The sequence below is a fragment of the Zootoca vivipara genome, chromosome 4 (genome assembly GCF_963506605.1).
Source record: "Zootoca vivipara chromosome 4, rZooViv1.1, whole genome shotgun sequence".
In the NCBI taxonomy this organism is placed as follows: Eukaryota; Metazoa; Chordata; class Lepidosauria; order Squamata; family Lacertidae; genus Zootoca; species Zootoca vivipara.
The window spans coordinates 58,778,955-58,805,726 of NC_083279.1; the positions used below are offsets into that span (position 1 = coordinate 58,778,955).

Genomic DNA, 26,772 nt, shown 5'->3' on the forward strand with positions numbered 1-26,772 from the left:
CTTAATATAAAATGACTAAGTATACAGATGAGGCTACATATAATAAATTAAAACTTTCCTGATGTGTTTTATGATGATGATAGTTTACCACACTCCCCAAATGTTCTTTTGTGTGACGTTTTCCTATCACATAAATACAGCAAATGATTAAATAATAATTAAAGCAAAGAAATATAAACTGGTAACGTGGAAGCTGCAGATTTGAAAGACTTTAAGCTGCGTGGTGAGGTGACTATTTTGATGCATCAGAGTCACCTTTGTGAAAAACAAGCATGTTTGGCAGACACCTCCCTGTCATTTACAAGCTGCCTAGGTAAGGTTGTGCCCACTGTGCATAATTATGTTTAATTTATTGTTCCATTTTGCATAGCAGCTGGATCTTATGTTCACAAACACCAGTGGGATTCAAGCTTGAAGATCTGCTTTTATCATCTAATGAAGCTAGAGACAGCCACAAAATGAATTAAATTGATTGTGATGTTACAAACACAAAGTTCTTACTTCATAATTATGCAGGTAGGTTATGTGTGTAACCTTCTCTTGTCTTGAAATAGGTCATCTGGTTTTAGAATAGCTTTTCAACATGCTGGCTTCAGTTCAGATACAGCTACACAGCACCAAGACCATGCAATGAGAATGAGAATGAACACCCCATCCCCATTACGTAGTGCATATTGGAAGTGAATTGACTGCTGGTATCTAAATCTGTTTCTGCATCTATATCTATACTGTATGTGCACTTCACAATTAACACCCCAAGAGCACCTTGATTCCCCCATAATTGTGCCCTTGGATTCAAATGGACTTCAAACATCACTCTGACTCTTTGGTTTCCCAGCCTGTCACTTTTCTTCTAGCTTCTAGCTCAACTTTCAACCCTGGCCCCTTTCTTTCAAACTACGGTACCAGGGAGTTTGAGGTAGGGAGGATCCAGGAGTTAGAAAGCATATAGCCTACCTCCCCCCCCCTCGTTATTTATTTTGATAAATGTTGAGAAATTAAAGATCATTTTTTCCAAGACAGCTTTCTTTCTTTCTTTCTTTCTTTCTTTCTTTCTTTCTTTCTTTCTTTCTTTCTTTCTTTCTTTCTTTCTTTCTTTCTTTCTTTCTGGCTTATGAATAGTTCTTAACGTAAAATTGTTCATAAATGCAACAAGCTGCATGAGAATAAATGGAAAGCAGCAATCAGCAAATAAAGCTGTTCCTGAAGTAGAATGTACAGCTGGAATTCCAAATTCATGCAAACCAGATTCTCCCTAATGGTTTCTCTTTTTGCATATCTTCCAGTTCCTGTCTGTGTCTTCTGTCCCACTAAGAACTCTGAACTGTTCCTGCTAGATCAGGCATATACAAACATACTGCTTGCCAACACATACAAATGTTATGTCATTAGTTGGCAGCAGTAACATATATCTATCTTGCTACTTAATAGCTGTGTCCCAAAAGAACATATTATTTTTGCATCATTTGCTCTGAGAAGGAAGATACACATCTCTGCATTTTCTTGTGCAGGCAGTACTTTTCCTTCTGATCACATGTACTCAGTTGATTTAGCCCAGTGAATAGAAAGAAAACACAGTTTTTAACTTGCTGAAGAAGAAGACAATTACTTTCTGCCTAATTCCTACTATCTCCTGCTGTGTGCAAAATACAAAGGCAGAGAATTAACTTTGCCAAGATATCCTGGCCAATGTTTTGTTTGTTTTTAAAAGTTGTTTGGCATTCATTACAGAAAAAAATAAAGCAAACAATTCCATTAGCAACTAAAAATACCCCAGCTACATAATAGCCTTATTATTCATGCATTCTAAGACTATACTGCATGGAGGAGGGTTGTAGGGCAGTGTGGCCAGCATACTCCAATATCCCTGTTCCTGCCAACAACACATATACCCCAGTGTTGAGGGTGAAGGTCTGAAGGCACTGCTGGATTAAACCCTGCCTCTAGGCAGTCGAAATCTTGGGGGCCTCCTTGTGTGTGCGCTCTAGTGGAATAACATTGAACTAAAAAAGCTTTATTGTAATTTTATTTCACAATCAAATCAAAATTATTTTGTTCCATTGTTGAGGGGCCCCTAAAAGGTGTGGGGCCCATAGGCTGGTGCCTACTCTGCCTATTTGGTGATCTGGCACTGTTTGAAGGGGAATTTTTTGCATAATCAGCTTCATGCACTTAGAATCCACCCTGAGATCAGAACTCAGCCAGGGCCAATGCCATCATACTATCTTGTAAAGGAACATGCGCTGCATTACCAGGCTCTGGTGTTTCTGAGCTTTCTGTCACATGTACGTCACAGGGTCACTGGCGCAGCAGCTGGCAGTGTCCAGACTCTGCCTGTCCTGGAAGAGCTGGATGTCCTTCCCTCCCCTGATAAACTGAATAACGCTATCAACTCTCAGGTGTGTGGTTAAAGCCCCAAACATAATCCCAACAGAAGTGATGGAAGTCAGCCACAACTCACCCGTCATGATGCACCTCCATGGCTTTCTCTTGCAGTGTTGGGAAACAGGATCTGTGCCACAAGACATGCACGACTCCATCATTGTGACCCTTTTACAAGAACAAGGGTTCCTGCCCTGACTACTGTGGAATCTCCCTGCACAGCCTTCGCCTGTGTAGTTTTCCACAGATTGCAGTCACTAGCCAACAGAGTCTATTGCGAGTCACAATGCTGCTTTAGAGCTCAGAGTTCAACGGCTGACATGATTTTCTCACTGTGTCGGATGCAGGAGAAATACCAAGAGCAGAGATGCCCCTTGTACATCACCCTCACAGACCTGACAAAGACCTTTGACCTCATCAGCCGAAAAGGACTCTAAACACTTCTCAACAGGATAGGATGCCCACATAAGCTCCACAAGATGAATGTGTCCTTCCAGAATAACATGTACAGCGCAGTCAAGTATGATCGCTCATCCTCAAATGCCTTCTCCATAAAGAGCGGTGTGAAACAGGGCTGTGTTCTCACCTCAACTATCCTTGACATATTCTTCTCCCTGCTACTCTCATATGCCTTCAGCTTGACTGAAGACGGTGTGTACATCCATTCAAGGAGTGAAGGGTGTCTGTTCAAAAGGGTACGGGAGAATGTGATGATAATGATCCATACCAAGATGAAGGTCTACCAGGCTTGCATGTTGACCACACTACTTTATGGCAGTGAGACGTGAGCAACTGATACCTGTCAGCTGTGACACCTCAACACCTTCCACATGCACTGTGTCAGGAAGATTTTGGCCATCACATGGCAGGACAGAGTCTCAAACAAAGATGTGCTCTCCCAAGCCCACATTCCCAGCAGGTTTGATTGTCATCAAATCTTTTGTTTTATGGTTGTTTATACAATCTTGGACTATAAAAAAAGGTTCAACAAAGAACCTCTGGAAACTGAGATGATTCAACAGACCTGTGGCTTTGTTATGCAAACCTCTGTGACTGAGTGAGTGGACAGAAGACCAGAAGACATTGAGCAAAGCAGTTTATCAATTCTTCTCCCTGTGCAACCATTAGAGCAAGGCTCTAATCTATGGCCCTCCAGATGTTGTTGAACTCTGCCTCCCATCAACCCTAGCCAGCATGGCCAGTAGCCAAGGATGATGGGAGTTGTGGTCCAGCAACATCTGGAGGGCCAAAGGTTCCCAACCTTTGCATTATTATTATTATTATTATTATTATTATTATTATTATTATTATTATATTCCTATCCTATTTTTCCAAAGTTGCCCAGGATAAAGCCAAAAAAGTACTGTATTTAGTAATTGTCCTTTTCGAAACAACATGTTAGCATCCTCCTGCATAAGACCTTGCAGTTTGTACTCAAATGCATTAAAGATGAAATTAAATGAAACACATACATATTTGTTAAACCCCTATGAATAGGAAATAAAAACATTTCCCCCATATTTTCTGGATCCATTTTTCTTGGTACTCAGCAATAACATTTCCTTCATGCCACAGACAAGTAAAACTATTAAAGTAAAGTTGAATCTTAGAGTAAGGGTTTTGACATCTCAAAACTATGCACTTTACTCAGGATATCGCAGTGGGTATTAAACTGTGCCCAGCAAGCACCAAATATACCTGGACATTATTGGGAAATTATTTTTCAATTTCATTCAAAAGTTTATGTGTTCACTAGTTCACATGAATTCAATTCATTTGAGTGGTTCAAGTTGTTTCAGTATATCCTGTCACTGAATTTAAGAAACGAGTCACCAATTACAAGTAATCTAGTCCATCCAGTACACCCCCCCCCACCCACCTACCCCCCCCCCCCGTAATCCAGTTTCAGCATCTGCATAACTCAGCCCTAATGTAAAGCTTTAGGATCCATCACATTGGAATGTACCACTTCAGGATGCAGGTGGCAGACTGAACAAGACTCAAGTATGCAATGTCAAAAGTCTCCTGAGTACATGTAATGAGTACAGTACATCTAAAAGAAACTAGGACTGAACTGTTCCCAACATCATGGTAGCTTTCTTACCTGGAAAAACACTGAAGCATATGATTTCCTCACCTGTATTTTAAATCCCCCAAAGGCTGTACCTTGTGCCTTTTTGTGAACATTTAAAATGGTTCTCAGAAAAAATGAAAGCAGGAAAATGGCATGCTGTAAGCGCCTTATATCTTTGACATAAAAAAGCTTTTATCAATGCGTCAAACAGCTGCTGAGAATTTACTGGAACTCCATTTTGCAGCATCCCCATTGAGTGCATTGTGAACTGTTATGGTGTCTTGCAGGTATTCCTCTGTGGAACAGCCTATTCCTCCATCACAGGCATGTGACTGCAAGGAATGTTATTTTGATGTTAAACGCTTGGGTTTTTGGGATTTCATTAGACAGGAATGATTTCAACAAAACTTAATTGTTCTGAAACTCGTTTATTTTCCAGAACCTAGAATTTTTATTTTTATTTCACAAAGAGGGTCCAGTAGGTAATCTTGCTCAGGCAAGAATTAATCCTACTTAAGTAGGATTAATCTTTACAACTTTTGGGGAGAAGATGTTTCATGTGGAATGAGCTCTTGGTTTCTTAACATCACCTTCAGAATCTCCTATTGCAGTTTTATGGTCTTTTCTGTCGTTGCTGAACAACCATTAAGTCATCTGCCTAGTGGCTTTGATGTCTGTGTTTGCAGCCACAAAAGGCTATGTTAAGAAAAACTTGGCCACAAACAGCAAAGCCCTCAATGACGTAAATATTTATGGCACACTAGATCTTTCAAGTAGAAATAAAAGCTTTTCTTTAAGTCATGCAAAAAAAACAGCAACAACCCCTTAATCTATTCAGTTTTGAATTTTACTACATTCAGTGACTTCATTTAGATAGATATTTAATTAGCTTTTGTGAAGATTAAGAAAACAGAAGAAACTTAAAGTGTTGTCGTTTGTTGTGCTGGAATGAAAAAATACTTAATCTCCTGAGTTTAGTACATTACTCAGGCCATTAACTTGGTATAAATGTGGATATGTGTGTGTTTGTGTGTGTGTAACCAATACCCATATCAATTTTATAGGCTAAATTGTAATATTTATGCTGGCAACCTATCTCTGTGAAAGCGTGGGTGATGGAAATGCACTTTGCCCCTGGTCCAAAGCACTTTTGTAGAATGCCTGGCTTGAAAGGCTGAGCCTTGATGCAGATTGTTTCACTACCTTCCCCCACTCCAGTAATGATGTATTTGGCTGTGTGAATATAAGTGAGATCACAATGCACTCTGCATTTCCTCAGCAGATTCACATTGTTGGCCCCAACTTCTATCCAAAGAAATTCCCTTCCAACTCTACCAAAGGTGGAAGGGTGTAACTTATTTCAGCCATACCAGCCTAGAGAAGGAGGAGAGTGTCACTGCCTGCTTCATCGGCTAAAAAATGAGGTTTTTCCAGAGTTCCCTGCAATGTCTGACACAAGGGAATATGGGACAACCTTCCATTTCCTGATGGAAATGATATAGTCACAATTTTCTCATACTCTTTCAAGCTGTACTGGCACCTTGAAGCACCTAGTCACACTCAACTTCCTCCCTCCAGGTCTGCCTCAGCAAGAAATGGGAGATGTCTGATGCACTTTGAAGAGGAGAGCTTCAATGCCATACCCTTCAAGTGCCCTGATTTTCCAGGGACAGTTCAACAGTTTCAGAATTATGAAAGGCACCCCAATTTTTTTTTGCTCCTGGAATGTCCCTATCCCCTGCCAGTACCACCAGTGCTGGGCTGGTGCTTGTCCTGTAGGGCTCTTACATCCAAGGTCCACACAGCGGGGATAGAGGATCTTGCTGCATGCACATAGAGTTAACTTGCCCAGGTGATGTGGTAGAAATTACCCTCATCTATTAATGAACGCCTGTCTGGAATTCAGTTGATTTGGTTACAGTGGTTGAATCTGACTAGTCAATTGGTTTTGCAGATCCTCAAGTTGTTATATTTAACAAATATAACCTATTTACCCACAATTGGTTGTCTTGATTCTTCTTCCTGGTGTGCTGTCTCATACAGTGTCATGATTTTGATGTTTTAGCTGCCCTGTTTTTATGACTATTACTCATGTGGTTTTACTTATTTTTGTGCTCCACCCTGGGATCCCTTTCCAATAAAAAGCAAGCTAGAAATACTTCTAAATAAATATATGATATGCAAAATAGTACTTCATTTTGTCTTTGTTCTGACATAGGTGTTGACAGGCAGCAATGAACATTAATGGGAAACTGACTTAAAAAGAAAAATGTTTCTTTGTTCCAGTCTTCAGGAATGCATCTTGAATAATACCTGCAGGACGGAGGTATTATACCTGCAGGACGGAGAGGGGAAGATTTGCCTGTAGCAAGTTTTGACTAGTTTGGCAGAATTACTAAGCAGATTTGGAGAAGTAGTTTTTTTTAAAAAAAAAAACAACAGGTGGTGATTCCTCATTCATCTCTATTTTCTTACTGATATTCATATTTCTTTCCCACCCTTCACCAGAAGGTCCAAGGGTTCGTCACAGTGTGTGTGTGTGTGTGTGTGGTATATATATATATATGTGTGTGTGTGTGTGTGCGCGCACACACACACACACCATAGAAAACAAGCACTCCCAAAACATAATTCTAGAATGTTTGCTTTAATTTTTTGTCAATATACAAATTATTACAAACATATTATATGTGTTCCCTTCACCCAAGGAAATTTGCCCTGTAAATGCTGTCCCTCAAATTCCTAATCTTGTGAAAAGAGAACCATGAACAAAAGATAAACCCCATAATTACTATGCTTTGGAAAGGATGCTTTTTAACTTTAAAATCGAATCATCTTCTGTTTACAAGGACTATCACACACTTCTGCCAAGTCTGGATTCTAGCATTCCAACATGAAGTCCTGCAGAAGTGCAGTTGTCATTCATACTGTACAGCTGTTAACAATGTGTGGAGATTAATCTTGCACACCTGTACTTGGGCAAATCTTCCTTTTGAGACAATGAGAAGATCCTACGAAAATGACTAAAGCTTCCCTGTGGGCTGATTGCACAGTTTTCGTCTTGTTTACGTGCCCTGGGGATGCATATTCAAGTCTGATAAATGTTTATCCAGATGTTTAGTTATAAGAGGGGCATTGTGCATTGTGGATGACAGTGAACCCGTCTTGGAATGCAATTCATTTTCAGTTGCTGGGTTTCAGCATTTTCTTCAAAAGCATCTGTAAATATTATTATGTTTACTGCTCAACTACCCAGTTTTACATTGTGCATCTACTTTTAAAAATCAATGTTATGGACATATATAGTCGTACATGGAAATGCTCATCTATAAACTAGTTTGCATTCAATGTGCTTCTCATGTTTGTTCCAGCTTCCCTTTCTCTCCCCTTCCTCTGCTGTCTTCCCTGTGTTGTATCATAGATTGCAATAAAGATTGTAACCATAATAAGTATCCCCTCTAACAACAAACTCGGGTATTTAAGAGTGACTATGGTTTGGCAGGAAAATGGGCCCATCCAAAAATAAGGAAATAGTTTTTACATACTCTGGAGATCCCCTATGCATTAAGCAATATGTAAGTTTGAAAATCATAAGAAAAAAATGTTTTTAAAATAGCCTGATAAACACTTGTGAATTTACAGACTTGTGGAATGCTGAAATGTTAGTTGAGTGAGAGAGAGAAAAATATCTAAAAACTAGGGGCCTGGTGGGTAATTAGGCTCCCCAAGAGCTCATAATAACTATCTTGATCTGAGGTGGGGTTGGGATAGGCCTATAGTTTGAAAACAAAATAGATTTAACAGAAAAGGAAGTTTGTATAGGTTTATAATTGATTGTGATTCTTCTTTTAAAGTATACTGTGTTCCTATTTAAAATGAAATTATTTTAATGTAAAAAATATGAGCAGTGGGTTGGATGTCTAAGTTTATTCTTTGATAAAAGTTGTAATAAAGTTAGATAATGCACTTGATGTTGGATTAGACTAACTGCTCAATTTTGAGGGGGATGTCCTTGAAAATGCAAACAGTGAATATAGCAATAGTTATTATTATCATCATCATTGTGATTATCATCATCAGTGAATTAAAATATCATCTCAAGGCGATGTACACTAAAGATAATTAAAAACACAAAAACAGCAAATACATGTAACACAAACTAAAATCATGTAAAGTAGACCTGGCAAAAAACTATTTATCCATTATTATTTTACTAATTATATGCATCTTTTTCTATATGTTCTCAGTGTAACTGATTGTTACATGACCCACCAGGCTGAAAGCTACATTGTTCTTCCTCTGCCTGATAGTTCTCTATCAACTCTTTCTTCAGACAATTTTGCAGCAGGCTCCCTACTATAGAGAGCAGGTAAACTCCCCTCCAATTCTTCTCATCTGCAAGAGCATCCTCTTTGGCATCTTGACAACAATGCTATGCTTTCAATCCTTGGGAACAGTCTCTTTTTCCCATACTTCTCTGAATAGTTCAGCTAGTTTTGGTCACCCAGTGTTTAGCATGCATTAACTCCTGTTCAGTAGCTGTACCATTCTTTATCTGCTTAATTGTATCCAGGAATTTGATAATTCAACTGGAACTGTTTTAATGGACTGTCATGGTTGACTATCAGGGTTGTAGTAGGGCTACGTAAATGAGAACCTCTTTGCAGTTTTCCATCCATCTAATTAAGCCTTCCATTTTGGAAGTCAACAGGTTTTGTTTTGTTTTTGGTCATCCTTATCAGCATATCATCACCAATTTCAAACATCCTCAGACTAGCAATGTCTTGCTATTGATACATATGGCTTCGTCTGCTTTTTAACAAAATTATTTTAAAATAGGAACTTTCCATTCAGTGCTAATCTACACTTCATTTTACTCTGCTTTTCCTCTTAATTGTATATCACTGCAGTGTAATCCTATGCATTTTTTCTTGGAAGTAAGTCTCACTGTGATCACTGTGTTTAGGACTACAGCTTTACAATCTTTGTTTCATTAAACAGTTCTGAATAAGGTATTTCATTTAACTTTTTAGGGTCTTCTTAAAATCATTCTTCAATTTACTTTTGGAATGTCTTCCTCATTTGTTTATAGAAATTTGCAGCACAAGCCTAACCATCTCTATTCAGAAGTAAGTCCTATTGAATTGAGTGGGTTTACTCCCAGGAAAGTGGAATTCCATCTTTCCTGCTGCACAAATATTATGACCATTTATTTGTACACATTAAAGACCAGGAGCTTGTAAGCCATTTATGTAGAAGGCACTGATTAGTTTTGTAATAAATCACTAAATAACATTTGTGATTAGAAAATCAGGTCTAAAGCTCTATGAGCAACTGGCCATTTTGATTGATAACTTCCATTCATCCTGCAATATTTGCTAGACCGTGTTTGCCCTGTATTTGCATAGAAGTGACCCATAACGAAAGTTAGGTCATGTTTAGGTACCCTTTAAATTACAACTTGAAAAGAGAATTAATCCTTGCACATGTGACAGCGCTTTTTATTATAAAAAAACCAAGCATCTACTTCTGTAGAATAAATGATATTAGTTAATGACTTTCTGTCTCTTAACATTGCTATTCCTGTCCTCTCAGATAAGGCTATTAAAATATGGACACTTTAACACATTAAAAAAACCATATTGTGGGACCACTGAAATGTCACAGCGAATGATAAGTAATATTATGTTAAGTATGCAATGTTTTGGAAGTTTCTCTTGAATATATACCACTAATAAGGATTGTAAATACCTTCCTAATAAGAAGTAGTGAACCTTATCTGAAAATGTTTAGCTGTGCTGCTAATTGAACAAGTCATCCTACTAAACAGTGTAATATAAGCTATATTCAGTGAACTGTTAAATAATGCCTTACTATTTTATGTCACGGCAGGCTAAACAGGAAATGTGCTGGCATCTTTTTTATAATGCACAAGCATATTTCAATAACAAAGCACATAGGAATTACTTTGCAGTCATTGATCAATAAATGGGGGAGATAAGAAAAACCTCACAATTTCTAATTGAATCCCTTTAACAATCAAGAACCAGTTCTAGACTTGCACAGTGATCATCCTGCCCTCCACCTTCTGTCCTGGCTGCTGTATGCAGCAGGGTTGCAGGCACAATAGTGGCCGCACCAGTCTAAAGCCCTGCTGGTTGACTTGAACCCTGTATGACTATTAAGCTAGAACTTATGACTACAGTTATATGTGCTTTTGTTGAGGAAGCACTGGAAAGTTAGGCCGCTTCTACAATATTACTTTATCAATTGCCATTCTTTGTACCATCTAGACAATACTGTTGTTGGCCTTTTGCATTCCTGTATTTACTGTATTATATGGATTTTCAGATTTGCTCCCCCCTTTTTGTAGCACCAGTATGCTTGGTGTGATGAGCATGAATAGGGATTCTTAATGACAAGCCTATTAATTGCCATAGCTGCCAAGTTATTCCCCTTTTTAAGGGAAATTCCCTTATGCTGAATAGGCTTCCTCGTGAGAAAGGGAAAACTTGGCAGCTATGATTAATTGCCCCATTGTTTCCCAATGCGAGGGAGGTTTTAATTATGAGTTTATTTTCCTCATTTTTATTTTTAATAACAAAACAGGACTAATTCACTGTAAAAATGAAAATCAAATATGAGAGTAATTTCTCAGTGAGGACAGACACTATAAGTTGGTCAATTATAAAAAGCTATTCAAGGAACAATGAATGGGCTATACATTATTAATCTACTATCTGAGGTCAACAAGAAGAAAAAGAATGGGGTGGACCTACAAGGAGGAAACCTTAACATTACTGGAAATGATGAGTGAGAGCCATGGGCGTACCCAGGATCAAAACTAGGGGGGGCAAGGGGAGGGGCCAAGGCATGGAAGGGGAGGGGCCACAAAGTGGGCGGGAATGGCGAACTCGCGCTCCGCCGGGCCGGGCCCCTCCCTAGAAGCAGGGCTGGTGGGCGGAGGCGGAGCCCAGCCCAGCGGAGCGCGAGTTCGGCGTTCCCGCCCACCGCACCGCGCTCCCTGGTTCCCCGCCGTGCTTGGCCTTGCCTAAGGGCGCGCCGGGGAGCTGGAGGGAGGGTGCGGCGCGGCGCGGCGGGAATGGCGAACTCGCGCTCCGCCGGGCTGTGCTCCGCCTCTGCCCACCAGCCCTGCTTCTAGAGTAGGGCAGCTGCCCTAACTTGCCCCGTGGTGGGTACGCCCTTGGTGAGAGCATCTTGTGATTAAACACAGGAGAATCCATGGTCATCTTATAATGGGAGCCAAAGTAAGGAGGTTATTACTGTAAAATATAGCACTTTATTAAGTGATTGTATGGAACCTTTATTTTAATGGAACCCCCACTTAGCCTCAGTTAATGCACTCAGGTGACAGGTGGAAGCCACTATTATGTCTATTAGACTGCATCTGCAAGTTACATGGACACAACCGGCTGAGGACTTAGGTGATGCAAACCACTGCTTACATGTTCAAGTTGGCAACTGCCTTGCAGACAATGGAAACAGAGAATGAGGCTGGAGTTCAACTTAGCACTAAGTAGTATATACACATGGGGAGGATATACACATGGTCTGCTTGCCCAATAGGACTTTTCAGGGGAAGGATTCAAAAGAGTATAAAATGTTTGAAGTGAAAAGAATATCCATCTGCTGAGGCAACTAGGTTAATTCTGTGATTCTCCCTGTTTTGCCACAGATGAAACCACCACAATATAGCACAGAAAAAGAGAGTGTGTTTACCTAGTTACCTCAGTAACAAACATGTATTGTCTTCCCTATTACATAGAAAATAATTGCTATATATGTCTTTAGTGGCATAATCCCATAGCGGAATCTGATTGGTTATGCAACATTTTGACATCATCATGCTGGCTATGTTACCTTCATTTACAGGAAACACATAGTCAAAGATATGACAATGGTGAGGATTGTGGGGGTGGAAGGACTTATCTATGGCTTCAAAGAAACTGTCAAAGTAGGCAGTAAGAAGTTTCAACAGCAGGGAGAAGGTAATGGGCACAGGAGAATATTATTTCATGTTTCATGTCAAATGTTCACACAAGCAAACATGTAACGTATCACTACTTTGCATTGTGAGGTTATGATCAAATGCTAATCCTACGTATAGAACCATATAATTAGGATTGCTTCCTCAATATCATTCGAGGTGAGTTTAAGTTTGGAGTTAAGTGGCAAAGAAATGCAAAAAGCAGAGTTGGTAAATATTCAGTTAGCACCTACATTCATGAAGAATAAGGACAGTGACCCTTCAGAAAAGCAGGCAAGTCACTGTTTATTTTGCATAAATTTCTGTTCTTTTTTTTGTCACAAACTGCTTTTTGAATTTTGTCATTTAACATTGGCTTTCACATTATACACCATTATACACAAAATATACCATGTCAGATAATGCAAGCTTTAGTCCACAAAAAATTACGCCATCATAATCTCATCTACAGCTCCCATCATTCTGATCATTACCATGCTGGTTAGGGTTGATGAGAGTTGTAGTCCAAAACATTTAGAGGACACCAGTTTGGTAGAAGCTGCAGGAAAAGGAAGAAAACCTTCCTATGTTGTATTTGTATGGCTAGAGAAAGAGAGCTGAGTTTTGGAACCTTTGGTCCAAAGTCACATGGGGAAGTCATCCTAAGAAAAACCCAGTACAAGAATGACGCCACAGTTTCCTGAGGAAGAAGTTTAATGTGCAGGTGTATTTACTAGCCATACTTCAAGCTCCCATTGCTTGTGGCAGCAAGAGAACACCAGCCTTTTGAGTAATGAAGAAACTAGAATAGGGGAAGTGAGAAGGTGGTGGGAAGAGAGAACAAAATAAAGAATTTGTCTGGAATTCCTTTCACCGGATATAATATGCATATACAGTACACCAATTTCACCATAGTAGGTCTTTTTCAGGACAAGTTATCAGCAATTAACATGCTGCAGAGCTCTGCTGCACAAACAGATATTCTGTCAATTTAGTATTACTGAAAACTCTACATGGGACTTAATGCGTGGAGTTGTTCCTGATACAGGACTAGAGCAGGAACCCTTTAATTAGGAGAAACCGCCATATTGTCATTTGAATTGTGGAATAAGTGATCATGAGTCTGAGTTCAAATGCTTATAAATATGAAACCACCATTTTATGTTGTCTGAAAGAACATTAAGTTCTGAAAGAACAGTAGATTGACTTAAATTTCACACATCTGGCATAAAACAATATAAGATTCTGTTGTGCCTTGTACTTTTTTTTTGAGGGGCACCCAGATGTGCTTGTACTTTTTAACTGTAGAAGTCTGAGAGAGATGCTGCCATTTCTTAGTATAATCTACTTCACACACCAAGAGGGAGAGATGGATAATATCACTTCTTGCAGAGGAAAAAAATAAAATGAGTTTGGCAAAATAAAACAAACAAATAAGTAAAAATGTGTGAGCTACAAAGTGTTGCAAGAGACAGTTGCTAGGAACTAGTAAAGCAAGCCTATATAATTAAAGATAGTACCGTATATATATATATATAATTATGATTAAAAATTATCATCTTATCTATATATCTGAAGTACATGGGGTTTTACATTTAATAAAATGTTGTTCACTCACAAGTAATTAAAATAATCTATACAAATGCATGTTGTTGTTTTTTAAAATCTTAAACTCATACCTTTTCTTTAAAGGAGTATAACACAGTCTATAGCAGAAAGTGCAATAATCCACTTGTCATTTTCTACAGATCAAGTTATTTCAGATTATCATCAGCTAGCCTTGCTGATCCTGACTAGCACTTAACTTTATGAATAATCTCAATGGGAGAGATTCAGAGTTGACACTTGCATAATTGAGATGACAGTAGGTTAATTGTGCAGTGCTCGGTGTTAATAAGGATAGAAGAATTGAAAAAAGATTTCTGACGCACCATCCTGTCACTGTGCCTGTTAATCATTTGATGTAGTCTCATGTGATGTAGCTCTAACATGCCTAATGTAATACAGACTAAAGAATCTTGAAAAGGGGGGAAAAGTCTATTGTATCTACATATAAGAGAGATTAAAACAGATTTTGATCTTTTAAAAATCAAGTATTTGACGTAAACATTACATTTGAGTTTTCTGAAAAATCTAGGCAATGGATAAGCAATGACATTCAAACAATACTGTATGCCTTTCAATAACAGTCATAAACAACTTAACCAGACTTCAAAAAAGCAACTCATAAAAAAATTCAGAAGTGCATTTTGAACTCCTGGATTGATTATCAATGTTTTGTGATAGTGGCATCAAGGATGATTAAACAGTTATGTACTGATGGGAATGGCAGATGGAAATGGGAAAGTGGAAGTAGTAGTTTTGAAAGATACACTCTACCTGTGTAGCCCAGAGAATTGTCCTCATTATCTGAGGTGGGAAGTGGTGTTCCGCTGTCGTTTCCTCTCTCGAGGTCATCAGAGTCTGTTGGAAATAACATCAGAGCTGCTGATGGGGTCATAGTAGTAACAGTAGTTGCCATTTCCATCAAATAGTGTCCATATACAAGTAAATCCACATATGACAGAAAAACAAACAGTGACAGCACACAGCATACTTTATCCTTCCACACCATTGGCTGGATTATCTTCAGCAACATTCTTTGTGGTTTTAAAATTCCTCTTGTGTTTACTCTGTCCCTAGTTTTATTCCTCTGTTGCACCTTCACTCTGATTTCACAGCTTGCGAAGTGTTCTGTCTACATGCTGCAGAGCAGCCAGCACATGCTGTGGTGGACATATGGGGAAGAGGAGGCTGGGTGGTTGAATGCTAGCATTGCTAATTTTCTACCTTATTGTTAATCAAAGCTATTGACTGTGATCACTCCCCATCATTGCTTCATCTCCTGGCAATTACAGACTCAGGGGATTTTACCTCTTTGTAGGAAGGGGGAAAAGCAGTGTCTTGTCAAATAAGGAGGAAGGCTTGTATAAGCGCTATTTCTTATCCAGGGGTGGAGCAAACGAAAGGGGAATTATCACATCTTGCAAAAGGCAACAGTTTATAGTAATCAGAAAGAGATATTTTCCTGAACTGAGGGGCAATATTAAGGACATCATTTTTAAATGTTTTTAAAATCTCATCGAGTACAGTCCCCCAAAATTAAACTGCAAACAAAATATTTTCAAATATCGTAGTTTGAAGCCATTCATACTGCATAAGAGCAAAAATGTATTTAAAAATGAGGGGAAAGTATCTTAAGGACAAAAATATCAATCTAGTAGGAGAATAACTATACAGAGAACTTATTGTACTATATTTTCTAAACAATATTCAATCATACTGAAATAAAAGCCCGTCGGAAAGTTCTGAGAACTCAAATAACTTTACTCGTAAAAATATGGCTATAATCTTCCTTGCCCCCGCCCCCAAATCATGCAGAAATAATAGGTAGCATTCTAGAAATATTATGTACTGTGTGCTTTCTTCTTCCTCTTTTTGAAAATGTCTTGTTTAAATGGTATCCAAGCTAGTCATCTAAGCACTTACATTTTATTAATAAATCCCATTATCACAGAGAAGTCAATGCACTTGGAAAAAATATATAGCACTTCTGATATTACATATTCAGAATACCTGTGATTCTTAAATAAGATAAATACAGTGATTAAACAATATTTATTTCAACCCTTTTATTCAATACACATATATTCTATGACTATGGTGGAAGTTAGGCATTTTCTGCTTTGATAAAATGTACAGCTCTTTTCAGACTAGTCTATTAGAAAGCAGAATGTAAAAAAACCCAACAACTTGGAAGTATCCCTTTACATTACTGAGGTCTCCTTTTTTAAAAGCCTTTGTGGATAAGATAGAGAAGGGTTAAAACCCCTCATTTATTTGTCCATTCGTCTTGCTACTGCAGTAAGATATAATCTCATGAACATATTTGAAAACTTATCTGAAAGAGACGGTTGCAACTGAATCAAAAGTCCTCTCTAATACACTATTCTCTTATTTCCATGCAGGGAGCTAGTGAACATGTTGCGAATTATAACTGCTGAGGGCAATGGGATAGGTCTCTTCCTAAATTAAATGGCAGAGATTTCATGTTTTCTCTTTCAGTTTTTTGAAGGTGCATGGTACAAAATAAAAAAATAGAGATCAAGTCAGTACTAAAAATGCTAGTACAGTAAGTTTACAGCTTGCCTAATAAGGGGGCAGGGTTCCAGGGAAAACGACATTGACAATCCCACCTGCCATTAAACCCAATTGGTTTTGACTATACACAGTTTTGGCTTTAGGCATGATCCATGGAATGTAACCCCTGTGTAAGTTGCAGGCCTACTCTACACCAGAACTTAGAGCAGTTAGAAGTGAAGTTCTACTTGGGATTCTGCCTCTCTCTGTCTCTTCCAGCCACACCATGCTAGACCTGGTCGAGCATCCATGAAATTGTGTGGTTAGAGTCCTTCTAATAACATTGATACAAAAGTTGTGCTAAAAAAACTGTACCCTAGGTAAACAACTTCTCTACATTCTCCTGAGCTCCTGGGGTTTCTGTTTATCTGAGAAGGCTATCTAGATGTGCTATGTAATAATATTTTTTTTTATAAAAAAAACAAACCAAGCACAGATGATTCTAAAAGATGCTTGCCCAACAAATGTTTTCAAGGATTTAGCATTAAGAGAAGTGGAACCATGAAATGCTGCAGGCAACAGGGAAAGGGAAAGGAGGGGGCAGCTGGCCTGCTTGAGCCCCTGCCATCTTACAGCAAGTAGGAGAAGAGACTTGTTGTATGTTGAGATTTAAGAAGGAGAAAACAAAGTTTCTCCATAACCATGCCATCTATACAGAAATAAAGAGTTGATGCTCAGGGCTGAATATGATCCCTCAAATGTGAAAGGGTCAGGTCGGTAGTTCAGGAGGGAAATAAAATATTGTCATTTCCCATTTCTACCTACCTGAAATACAATTCTCTCTTGCTTGAGCTGGCAAGAGCCTTGAATTGAAACATTCTTGTTAGGGCTGGAAATATACTGAAATATTTTGTTGCTGGTTGCCACCTGTTTTAAATACTAATACTGAGCTTTGAATGCTTAGGTAGCATTGAAGAGATCCCCGTCTTAAGCTACTTAGAATATAAGTCAGTGACTCCTTTTCATCTCTTGACCAGTTCACCCCAGACTTTCCAAAAGAAGCAATAGATCAAATCTTCAATGAGACTATAGCATGCGAAGCATTGTTCAGTGTAGTTCTGAACATATTCACAAGTAAATCCAACTGAGGTGAGTTGGATTTGTTCTCTAATAAGTGAGCTGAAGTCCAATTGTGTTTAACAGTTCCTGAACATGCTTACGTTTCTCTTAATTGCATCTAATACTACTAACACAAAGAGCACTGGATTATTTTTAGGAAATCCACTTGATAACAAATATTGATAATCTGAAGCAGATTATATAGTTCCAACAGTGTGCTAGCTACAGCAGATCTAACCATACATAAAGAGTGCTTCATACATTATGTTTTTAAAGATATGTGCTTGCTGCAGTAAAGTTTAACGAATCATGGCTCCCCAGATATACATATATGTCTTTTAAAATGTAGTGTTTGCTTTCTCACACATTAATGTATTAAGCAGATATACTGTATGCACATGCTAAAAGTGTAGTATGTCAAATAGCCGTAGCAAGCATATGTGAATAACATTTGCTTTGAATTACAGTGTAGCCAATGTATTACGGTAATCAGTATCACTCTGACTCTACTCTGTGTTAACACACACACATACAAACATTAAGAGAACTGCCCACATTTTTCTCATATAGGTAGGGTATATTCTCATATAGGTAGGGTATATCAATATTTGTTATCAGCCCTGAGTCCTCACTGGAAGGACAGATCGTGAAGCTGAGGCTCCAATACTTTGGCCACCTCATGAGAAGAGAAGACTCCCTGGAAAAGACCCTGATGTTGGGAAAGATTGAGGGCACTAGGAGAAGGGGACGACAGAGGCTGAGATGGTTGGACAGTGTTCTCGGGCTACGAACATGAGTTTGACCAAACTGCGGGAGGCAGTGGAAGACAGGAGTGCCTGGCGTGCTCTGGTCCATGGGGTCACGAAGAGTCGGACACGACTAAACGACTAAACAAACAACAACAAAGGTAGGGTATAACTGAACACTGCAAATAGTTGATACTTTCTTAAAGAATAAAGGGTTCAATAAATATTTAAATATAGGTTCAATAAATATTTAAAAGATGCAACATATTTAGTTTTAGTACTACTCATTTATAATTATGTTGATTAAATCCATTGACTTCCTTCTTTCAATCAATATTTAACACCATTTAAATCTTAGTTGCCTACTACTGATATATCACAGTTTCTTTAATTCTAATAAATTACATTCTAATTTACATCATACTTCAAATACATATTCCACCAGGATACGCTGGCCAGGGGTATGATCAAGTGCTTTTGTATAGTTTTCATAGGTTCCTTGTTCAGTTCTGATGATCTCAGCTAAAATGATCTGGCATTTCCATATTATTGAACAAAAACAACTTAAAGTCTGAAGTCTATTCTGTGTTAGAAGTTTTGAGTCTTCTATTCATTTTCACTAAATAATCTAGATTTCACAAATTAATTAAGAGCAGAAGGTGATCTGCTAAGTGCATAGGCCATGTGTACAATAAAAATGGATTGTTGCTTTAAACCAAATTGAGGCAGGAACCATTTCAGCGAACACTGACTTTCTTTGTTGCCTTCCACAATCTTAACATTACAAAGTGATTTTTAAAGACACATCATTTCTCACACTAGGGTTTCAGTGTGTTCAGCACTCTTTTTCAGGTGCATCTTCCTACATTACTCTAGATTAGTGAAAGGAATCAATGAGAATTGATCCAATTTGCAGAACACAGTTCTAATATTGATAGTAGTTTATACACATTTGCTCTTGCCTAATCTTTTATTAATGATCATCTTCAAAATGTCAATTAATATTGCTGAGCATAAATTCAGTAATATGGGCTAGATAGAAATCAGCTAATTAAAGAAGAGATGCTCAAAGGAAACAAAATACAGAGTAAGATGAAGGAAAAAGACCTTTTGGTAATCTGTTTTCCTTATACTACTTTGAGAAAAAGTAATCACTGTTACTGTATACAATTTACCTATCAGCAGAAAAATGTCAATTTAATTTCATTACTTTCATCAAAACTGTGCATTGGAAAATGAAATGTGGTAAGCAGATAGATTCTCATCTGTTTTTGTTATCTATTCATTTTAAGAAAAATACTGTGTAACATGAATGCACACTTAGCAGGGAAATAATTCAAATACTGTACCTATGTGTTCATACAGGAGCAAACATTCCCAGAGGTTCCTGGAGGGCATTCATGAGAGTGGAGTGACATATTTATTTGAGAAAGGAGGGCCTATCCTATCCCAATGCCTCTCTGGTTGCTTGCTAAAGCACCAACATAGACTCAAGGGTAGTATGGTAGGCAGGGCAGTCTCGAGCAGGTCGCGCTCCCTGGCGCTGAGGGGCGGAGATCGCTCCGGCGCCCTCGCAGGGTGCGGCATGGCTTCCATGCAGCGCCCGGCCTACCGGCCCGGCGCCCTGGCACCTTGGCACCCCGCGCCACCAGGACTCTACCTAGAGCCGGCCCTGATGGTAGGGGTGGGTACGTTGCTATGTCCTATGGCAGGGGTGGGAAACAGCTAATGCAGTCTTCCAGCCCTTTATATCTGGCCATCCAGACTATCTCCAGGCCAAACACCCTCCAAACTGCAACACACCCCTCACCAGCCCTGCTTGACACCCTGCTTAAATATGTTTGCCTGACTGGCAATGTGGCCATGAACTCTGATAGTGCTTCTTGATTTCTGGATGGAGGTTAGAATGGAATGTGTGAGTGTGTAGAAACTATCTTACTGTGCAAAGGTATAATTCACATCCATTGCTCTGTCTACTTTCGCCTCTGGCCTCACCCACCACTGGCATTTGCCCCCCCCCCCCCCGAAGGCTGCATAGAAGGGAATGTGGTCCCCAGCCTTAAAAAGATTAATCACCCCTGGTTTATAGGAATTCCATATTTCTCTTTAGACTTCCTGTCCTGTGAGTGCTAATCTTGAGTGTTTGTGTCTTGGGTTGGGTACCTGAGGGATTCTGCTGATATGCTGCTCATAAATATTCCTGTGTCAACTGATGAAGATTGCATCGATTTGTGTTGATGGCTCCTAGGATGGAGTTTTCCCAACTTCTATGCTGACGCCTCAGGATTTGGGGCACCTCAGGACCTCATGGCCACAATGAGAGCCAGGGTTGTGCTCCTCCTTGGATTGCAGATTCTAGAAGTTGGTGCTGGAAGATTGTTGCTGACCCCTTGGTGGGTATTCTATGAGATTTCACAGGTCTGTTTTATCCCACATGCTGTTTAATGTCTATGTTAAACCACTGACTACAGCACTTGACAGGATAAGGTCCAATAGGCTATGACTCAACTCAGACAAAACAGAGGTACTGTTAGTTTGTGGTTCAATTGCCCAACCTAGTTTGGAATGGGTGTCCTCCTAAAAGACCCCTTTGTCTCCATCTACCGTATACTCTTAGACCTAGCCAGACTTCACCTTCCTATTAGAAGAGAAGAAGAAGAGTTTGGATTTGATACCCCGCTTTATCACCACCCGAAGGAGTCTCAAAGCGTCTAACAATCTCCTTTCCCCTCTTCCCCCACAACAGACACGCTGTGAGGTGGGTGGGGCTGAGAGACTTCAAAGAAGTGTGACTAGCCCAAGGTCACCCAGCAGCTGCATGTGGAGGAGCGGAGATGCGAACCCGGTTCCCCAGATTACAAGTCTACCGCTCTTAAGCTCTTAACCACTACACCACACTGGCTCTAGATGTAAAAAGCTTAAAGAACTAGGTTCATAGATTAGGAAGGATCTTGAGTCCAGCACTGTTGCAAGAGGGAGAGGTGTTGTTCCCTTTTAGCTTAGAGGACCTTCAGACAAAGATACCAGTAGGTAGAGAGGTAACTACAACATGTGTTCATCTTTTTGACTAGTTTGCAAAGGCTTTAATTTTAGTAAAAGTAGACTACGTAATAGGTGTTTATGATTCCACCTATTTGAAATATGTCAATCTTTATGGAAAAACAGCAATATGATCATACTTTGTGCTTTACCAACTGCCAACAAAACTATGAATATTATTTTAAAAATCAAGTGAACGAAACAGGAACTGGTCAATTTTTGTCTAAGTGATAAACAAAATCCATCCACACACATAGCAAAAGCCTAAGAATCTGAACTGGGAAAGATTACTAAATAGATTGTAAATTAATGTATCACTCTCCAGTAATCTATAATAAAAGTTTGTCCAAGGCTCTCATTCCAGCCTATGTGATCAATGTGAACCTCAAAAGAAAACACAGGGTCAAAAATTACCTAAAAGTTTATGAACTCAGCTGGGAGAATGAGAGCAAGTTCTGAAATGAAACGGCTGGGGACGATAATAATCAATAGCTACTCTTATCTTGTCAAATTTCAGCCTTAGAAAATTAATATCACATAGGCATCCATGCAGCACAGCAAGGGGCATTCAGGGTTTACATCAACCAAACAGATACCTTGAGGTGCTGTCAATTTGTAATATTGTACAACCTGAGCATGAGACTATTAGCCTGCAGCTGCAATTTCAAAAACCTCATCGGTATCTGGGAACCCCTGAAATAACTAGGGGGAGGGGGAAAAACACCCTTATAGTCACAGAGCCCAGAGCAATAAAACATGAACACTGAAAAATACAATGAATTTAACTCACACAAGGCTGCTGAAACAACAGTATAGGTGTTTATTCCTCCCAAATATAAAGAACTCTCTTCTCAAGTTTCATGCAAGCAGGGACAAATAACAGTAACAGCCATTTCAAACATGGCCCTCAAAGCATATAGAAGTCAAGACAATGTATATCTCCCAACAGGGACATGCCCAACTGTTGGCAAATAGTGTATCTACTTGTCTGCCCCCCTGCCCCACCACTCCCAGTCCAATGCATAATCCTAATCTGTTAGACATGCATCAAGTAATTGCTGAACAGCAGAGTATGGCTAGCATGTAAAAGTACAGCTGAAAATAGCCTATTATAATTAGAATCCAGTAAAACAGACTTTTAAGCCAGAAAGACTATTGAATCACCCTCTGGAGATGAAAGAGAGTTTCATTTAATTGAAAATATAAGTCTATGCATCCGTTGATGAGGGCTCAATGGATGTCAGATAGGTTGATAAATTTCTTTAGCAAAAAAACCTTTGATACTGGTAAACCAGTAGATACGATACTTTAATTGAATTGTGGATTTCTTCGATGACTTCACAGAGAGAATAAAAATAAGACTATTACCAAGATGATGATGATGATGATTTTTTTATATTAAAAAAATCATGTTCTGGAATTATATTAATACCTTTTTGGGTTGCAGGAATAATCTTCTTATATAGTTTAGGCTGTATCTATTAATCAGGGAGTAATACAATACTAATGTGATGTTATCAGCAACTATAAGAATGTGCAACTCTATATGCAGTATGTACAGCATACTGAACCACCATTTTAAGTTGTTTTTTTTAAGTCAGCCAACCACTAACTTAAGGGCAAAAGGCTTTACAAATCAATACACATTGATTTTTTCCTGGGAATTTTTTGACCTTAGGATGGTCACCATGACCTAATCAATAGGCTTGTGGGCTTTAGCATCCATGTGCTAGTACAGGTGCACAAGTAGGGTTTGCAAGGTCTGCTCCCAGCCTGCTTCCACAGATGAGACTGGAATTTGTATAGGTCCTTTGTGATTCCAATGAATGAATGGAGTTTGGGAACATAAACTCCTGCTGCACCCTTTCCATGTATTCAAATAACGTCTGTAAAGGGTTTGTTTCATGGCACTGCTGTGCTTTTTGTGAGATGCTACTTCAGTAGTCATAAAGAGAGCAAAGTTTGCACATGGTCTAAATTCCACATAGAAACTAACGGAATGATTGCACTAGAACCAACATATTTAAGAATGGTTTTCGATTGGAATATTTTGGAGGGAATGAGGTGTTTAGAGGATCACTGCCTTGACTATTATTTATATGCTCAAAGTAAAAATAAAGCCTTGATTAGTGTACAGTATAACTGTCATAGTTGGCTCATCTATCAGGTAAAATGTGAAAATGGTTTCAAGGCAGAAGAAGTTGGTTGTGGTGAGTTAGCTTCTGAGCTCTCCCCTCAGTTGCCTCCCCTACCACTCCTCTCCCCACCTTCTGTTACTTTTAATGCACTGTATTTATGCTACTAATGCAGTTGCGGGACCACCCCTACCTAGTTGGAAGGCAAGGGGCTCCATCACAGCAAGCGATTCTGGAAGAGGTGACCCAGGAGAGGGCTTGTGCTAGAGAATGCCATTATTTAAATTTTTAATTTTACATTTAATTTTAAGGTTTTATTTAAAAATTGTCTACCTGCCATAAAAAGCAGTTGTGGCATAGGCAGTCTCCTAGGGTCCCCGGAATGGACCCACATTCCTTTCTCAGAATAAGAAAGAGAGGAGATGGAGGCAGAGGTGTGCTGCTTCTGTGTTAGCAGCAAAACAGTAGGGAAAGGTATGAGTAGTAGGAAGCTTGGTGGAAGTTCTCCTCACCTTGGATGGTACCATATCTTGTGCCAGTCCTGTTAGCTTTGCTAGCACAGGAAAATTCTTTGTGTAGCCAACAATATGGCAGCTTCTGGTGATTCCCTCCTCTCATATATATTTGGCAAGTGCAACGGAGAAGAAATCCTGTTGTAGACATTAGTTTTTTAATATCCTGTTGCAATCTGTCAACTGCATAATCCAGGAACTTTCTGTGTCATGGTCCCTGTTCTACGAATGTAATATAAATCTGATAATGTTCAGCAGCTCCCTGGAAGGACAGATCGTGAAGCTGAGGCTCCAATACTTTGGCCACCTCATGAGAAGAGAAGAATCCTTGGAAAAGACCCTGATGTTGGGAAAGATTGAGGGCACTAGGAGAAGGGGACGACAGAGGACAAGATGGTTGGACAGTGTTCTCGAAGCTACGAACATGAGTTTGACCAAACTGCAGGAGGCGGTGCAAGACAGGAGTGCCTGGCGTGCTATGGTCCATGGGGTCACGAAGAGTCGGACACGACTAAACGACTAAACAACAACAACAACAACAATGTTCAGCAACATTTTTGAGTTCCTGCTGCCACCGTGCCACATAAAACAATTTACAAGAAGATGCAACAAAGAGAATCCTGTGATGCTTTAACAAGTGTACTGTGAGACAATTTTTTATGGCAAGAGACTGTGGCCAATAAATTTGTTAATCTGCAACCAGAACTGTAGCTAGATGATCTTGCAGAACCGTCCTGATTGTGCCCCTAGCAACGGACAAATTAGCTCTTCTTTCCGCCTCTCCTCCAACCCCCCCATTCAATTCACCCTCTATTTAAAACCATTTCTTATGAGGCAATAATCAATATTTATATTTATGGACATATTTTTAGCCAATTTTGCGCCCTCCTGTTGCTTGTGCCCCTGGCGGGAGCCCACTTCATCCCTTAGCTACGGGCCTGTCTGCAACATGTTATACCTAAACACACAATGTGAATAGGGGGAAAGTGATTGTGTGAATATTTTATTGAAAACTGTATTGTACATGTCCTGCTCTCTAGTAACTTTGGCTAGGATTAGAGACCAAAGGAGTAAACAAGTAAATTTAATCCCATATAAATTTGGTTTCCAAAATAGATCTCAGAAAGTAAGAGAGAACTTTGAACACATCTGAAAATGTATATGGAATTCCTAAAGTATGTGTTATCATTGTAGAGCTATTTGCACAGTGGCACTTCCACTTGCTCTGTAGTACAGTCTAGGCTGGGTTGTGTGTATTGATCAGGGTAGTGGGGTGGGAATGCCCCCCCCCATTCATTCAAGATAGATGAATGAGCTTGCCTTTTGACAGGCATATTGACTATTTGGTCTTTTGTCCAACAGAAGAGAATTAGGCAGCAATCCTGGATACACTTATCTGGAAGTAAGCATCACCAAACACAGTGGGACTTACTTTTGAGAAAACAGGCATAGGACTGTGCCACTTTAAATGCAGGTAATTGGCTTTTGCATCTCATATAAGCTTTTTCTTTGCATCTTATATTCCATAAATAACCCAACAGTAAGATTTTAGATACACTCATAATGATTCAAAGTGTAAAAATACCTTGGTATAACAAAAAATAAAACTATTTTTCATATGTATAACTGTTACATTTTCCAAGTATGCCATTAACAGAAAATAAAAATAAAACAATGACATTTTGTGATATCTAAATGCTTGCTAGCTTATTCCAAAACTGAGTAGCAAATAGATACAACAATTTTAAACATATTTAAAATTTGATTTATTAAAACCATTAATGTTTGGCCTTTCACTCCAGTATCCAAAAGTTGAAGCTGTTCCTTCATTTGTCATACCTAGAGGGCAAGCCAACTAATGACTATATTGATTTTCCTTTGTGTTCAATTCTTTATGCATCATTCAGCCAAGGTGAATATGGGCATATTCTGAAACTGTTTTTCAGTGTATGTTCTTGTAGGACATTAATTTCAGAGGAAAGTGTTTTCTAAAAAGTTAATCACTAGCAATTATTGCAAAGTATTTTCAAAGATAATTATATTATTATCATAAGATAATAAACATTAAGAGTGTGAACAGAAATTGTATGTTGATCACTAAGCCCGTCAACAGGGAAAACTTTTTGTTAAAATATATTTATCTACATTTCTGTAGGCTGGTGGGCAGTTTGCAATCAACAAGAAAGTACAGGTGTAAAAAAATCAGTAAAAACAATATTAAGAAAATGGGATTGTTAAAGTGAAGCCTTTCTTTGACTATTCATGCTTATGTATTATATAAATGAACATGCAGAATTGTGTTTTACACCCTCAATTACACAGGGTATATCTAATAGATGACCCAAGCCTATGGGATAGCCAACAAGGTTTCTGTGGTTTGTCCAATAGTGTCCATATGTGAACAAACTGATTCCACTAACATTATAATTATAATTATTATTGTTGAAGGCCACCTCCTCCTTCTCTCCCCTAAAGCTCCATGTAGACCCCCCCCCAAAAAAAAATCTGTTCTGGAGGTCATATGAGCTATCCAGGTATCTATGAAGGCAGTGGAACCACAGGCAAAGGCTACCAACTGGACAGCATCCAAACACTACCGTTAGCTGGCACATGCCAATTGAAAAATATTGTTGCCTGGTGGGACTGCAAGGAGGTAGAT

General features: G+C 39.0%; 1 protein-coding gene across 1 annotated transcript in view; it reads right to left on the reverse strand.

Annotated features, from left to right (window-relative positions):
- The window catches only part of ROBO1 (roundabout guidance receptor 1), a 577,320-nt gene that overhangs the window by 319,787 nt on the left and 230,761 nt on the right, over positions 1-26,772 (reverse strand). Inside the window, exon 3 of the mRNA XM_035116286.2 lies at positions 14,823-14,906. Within this exon, the coding sequence (XP_034972177.1) occupies positions 14,823-14,906 (84 nt within the window). The remainder of the gene's footprint in view (positions 1-14,822; positions 14,907-26,772) is intronic.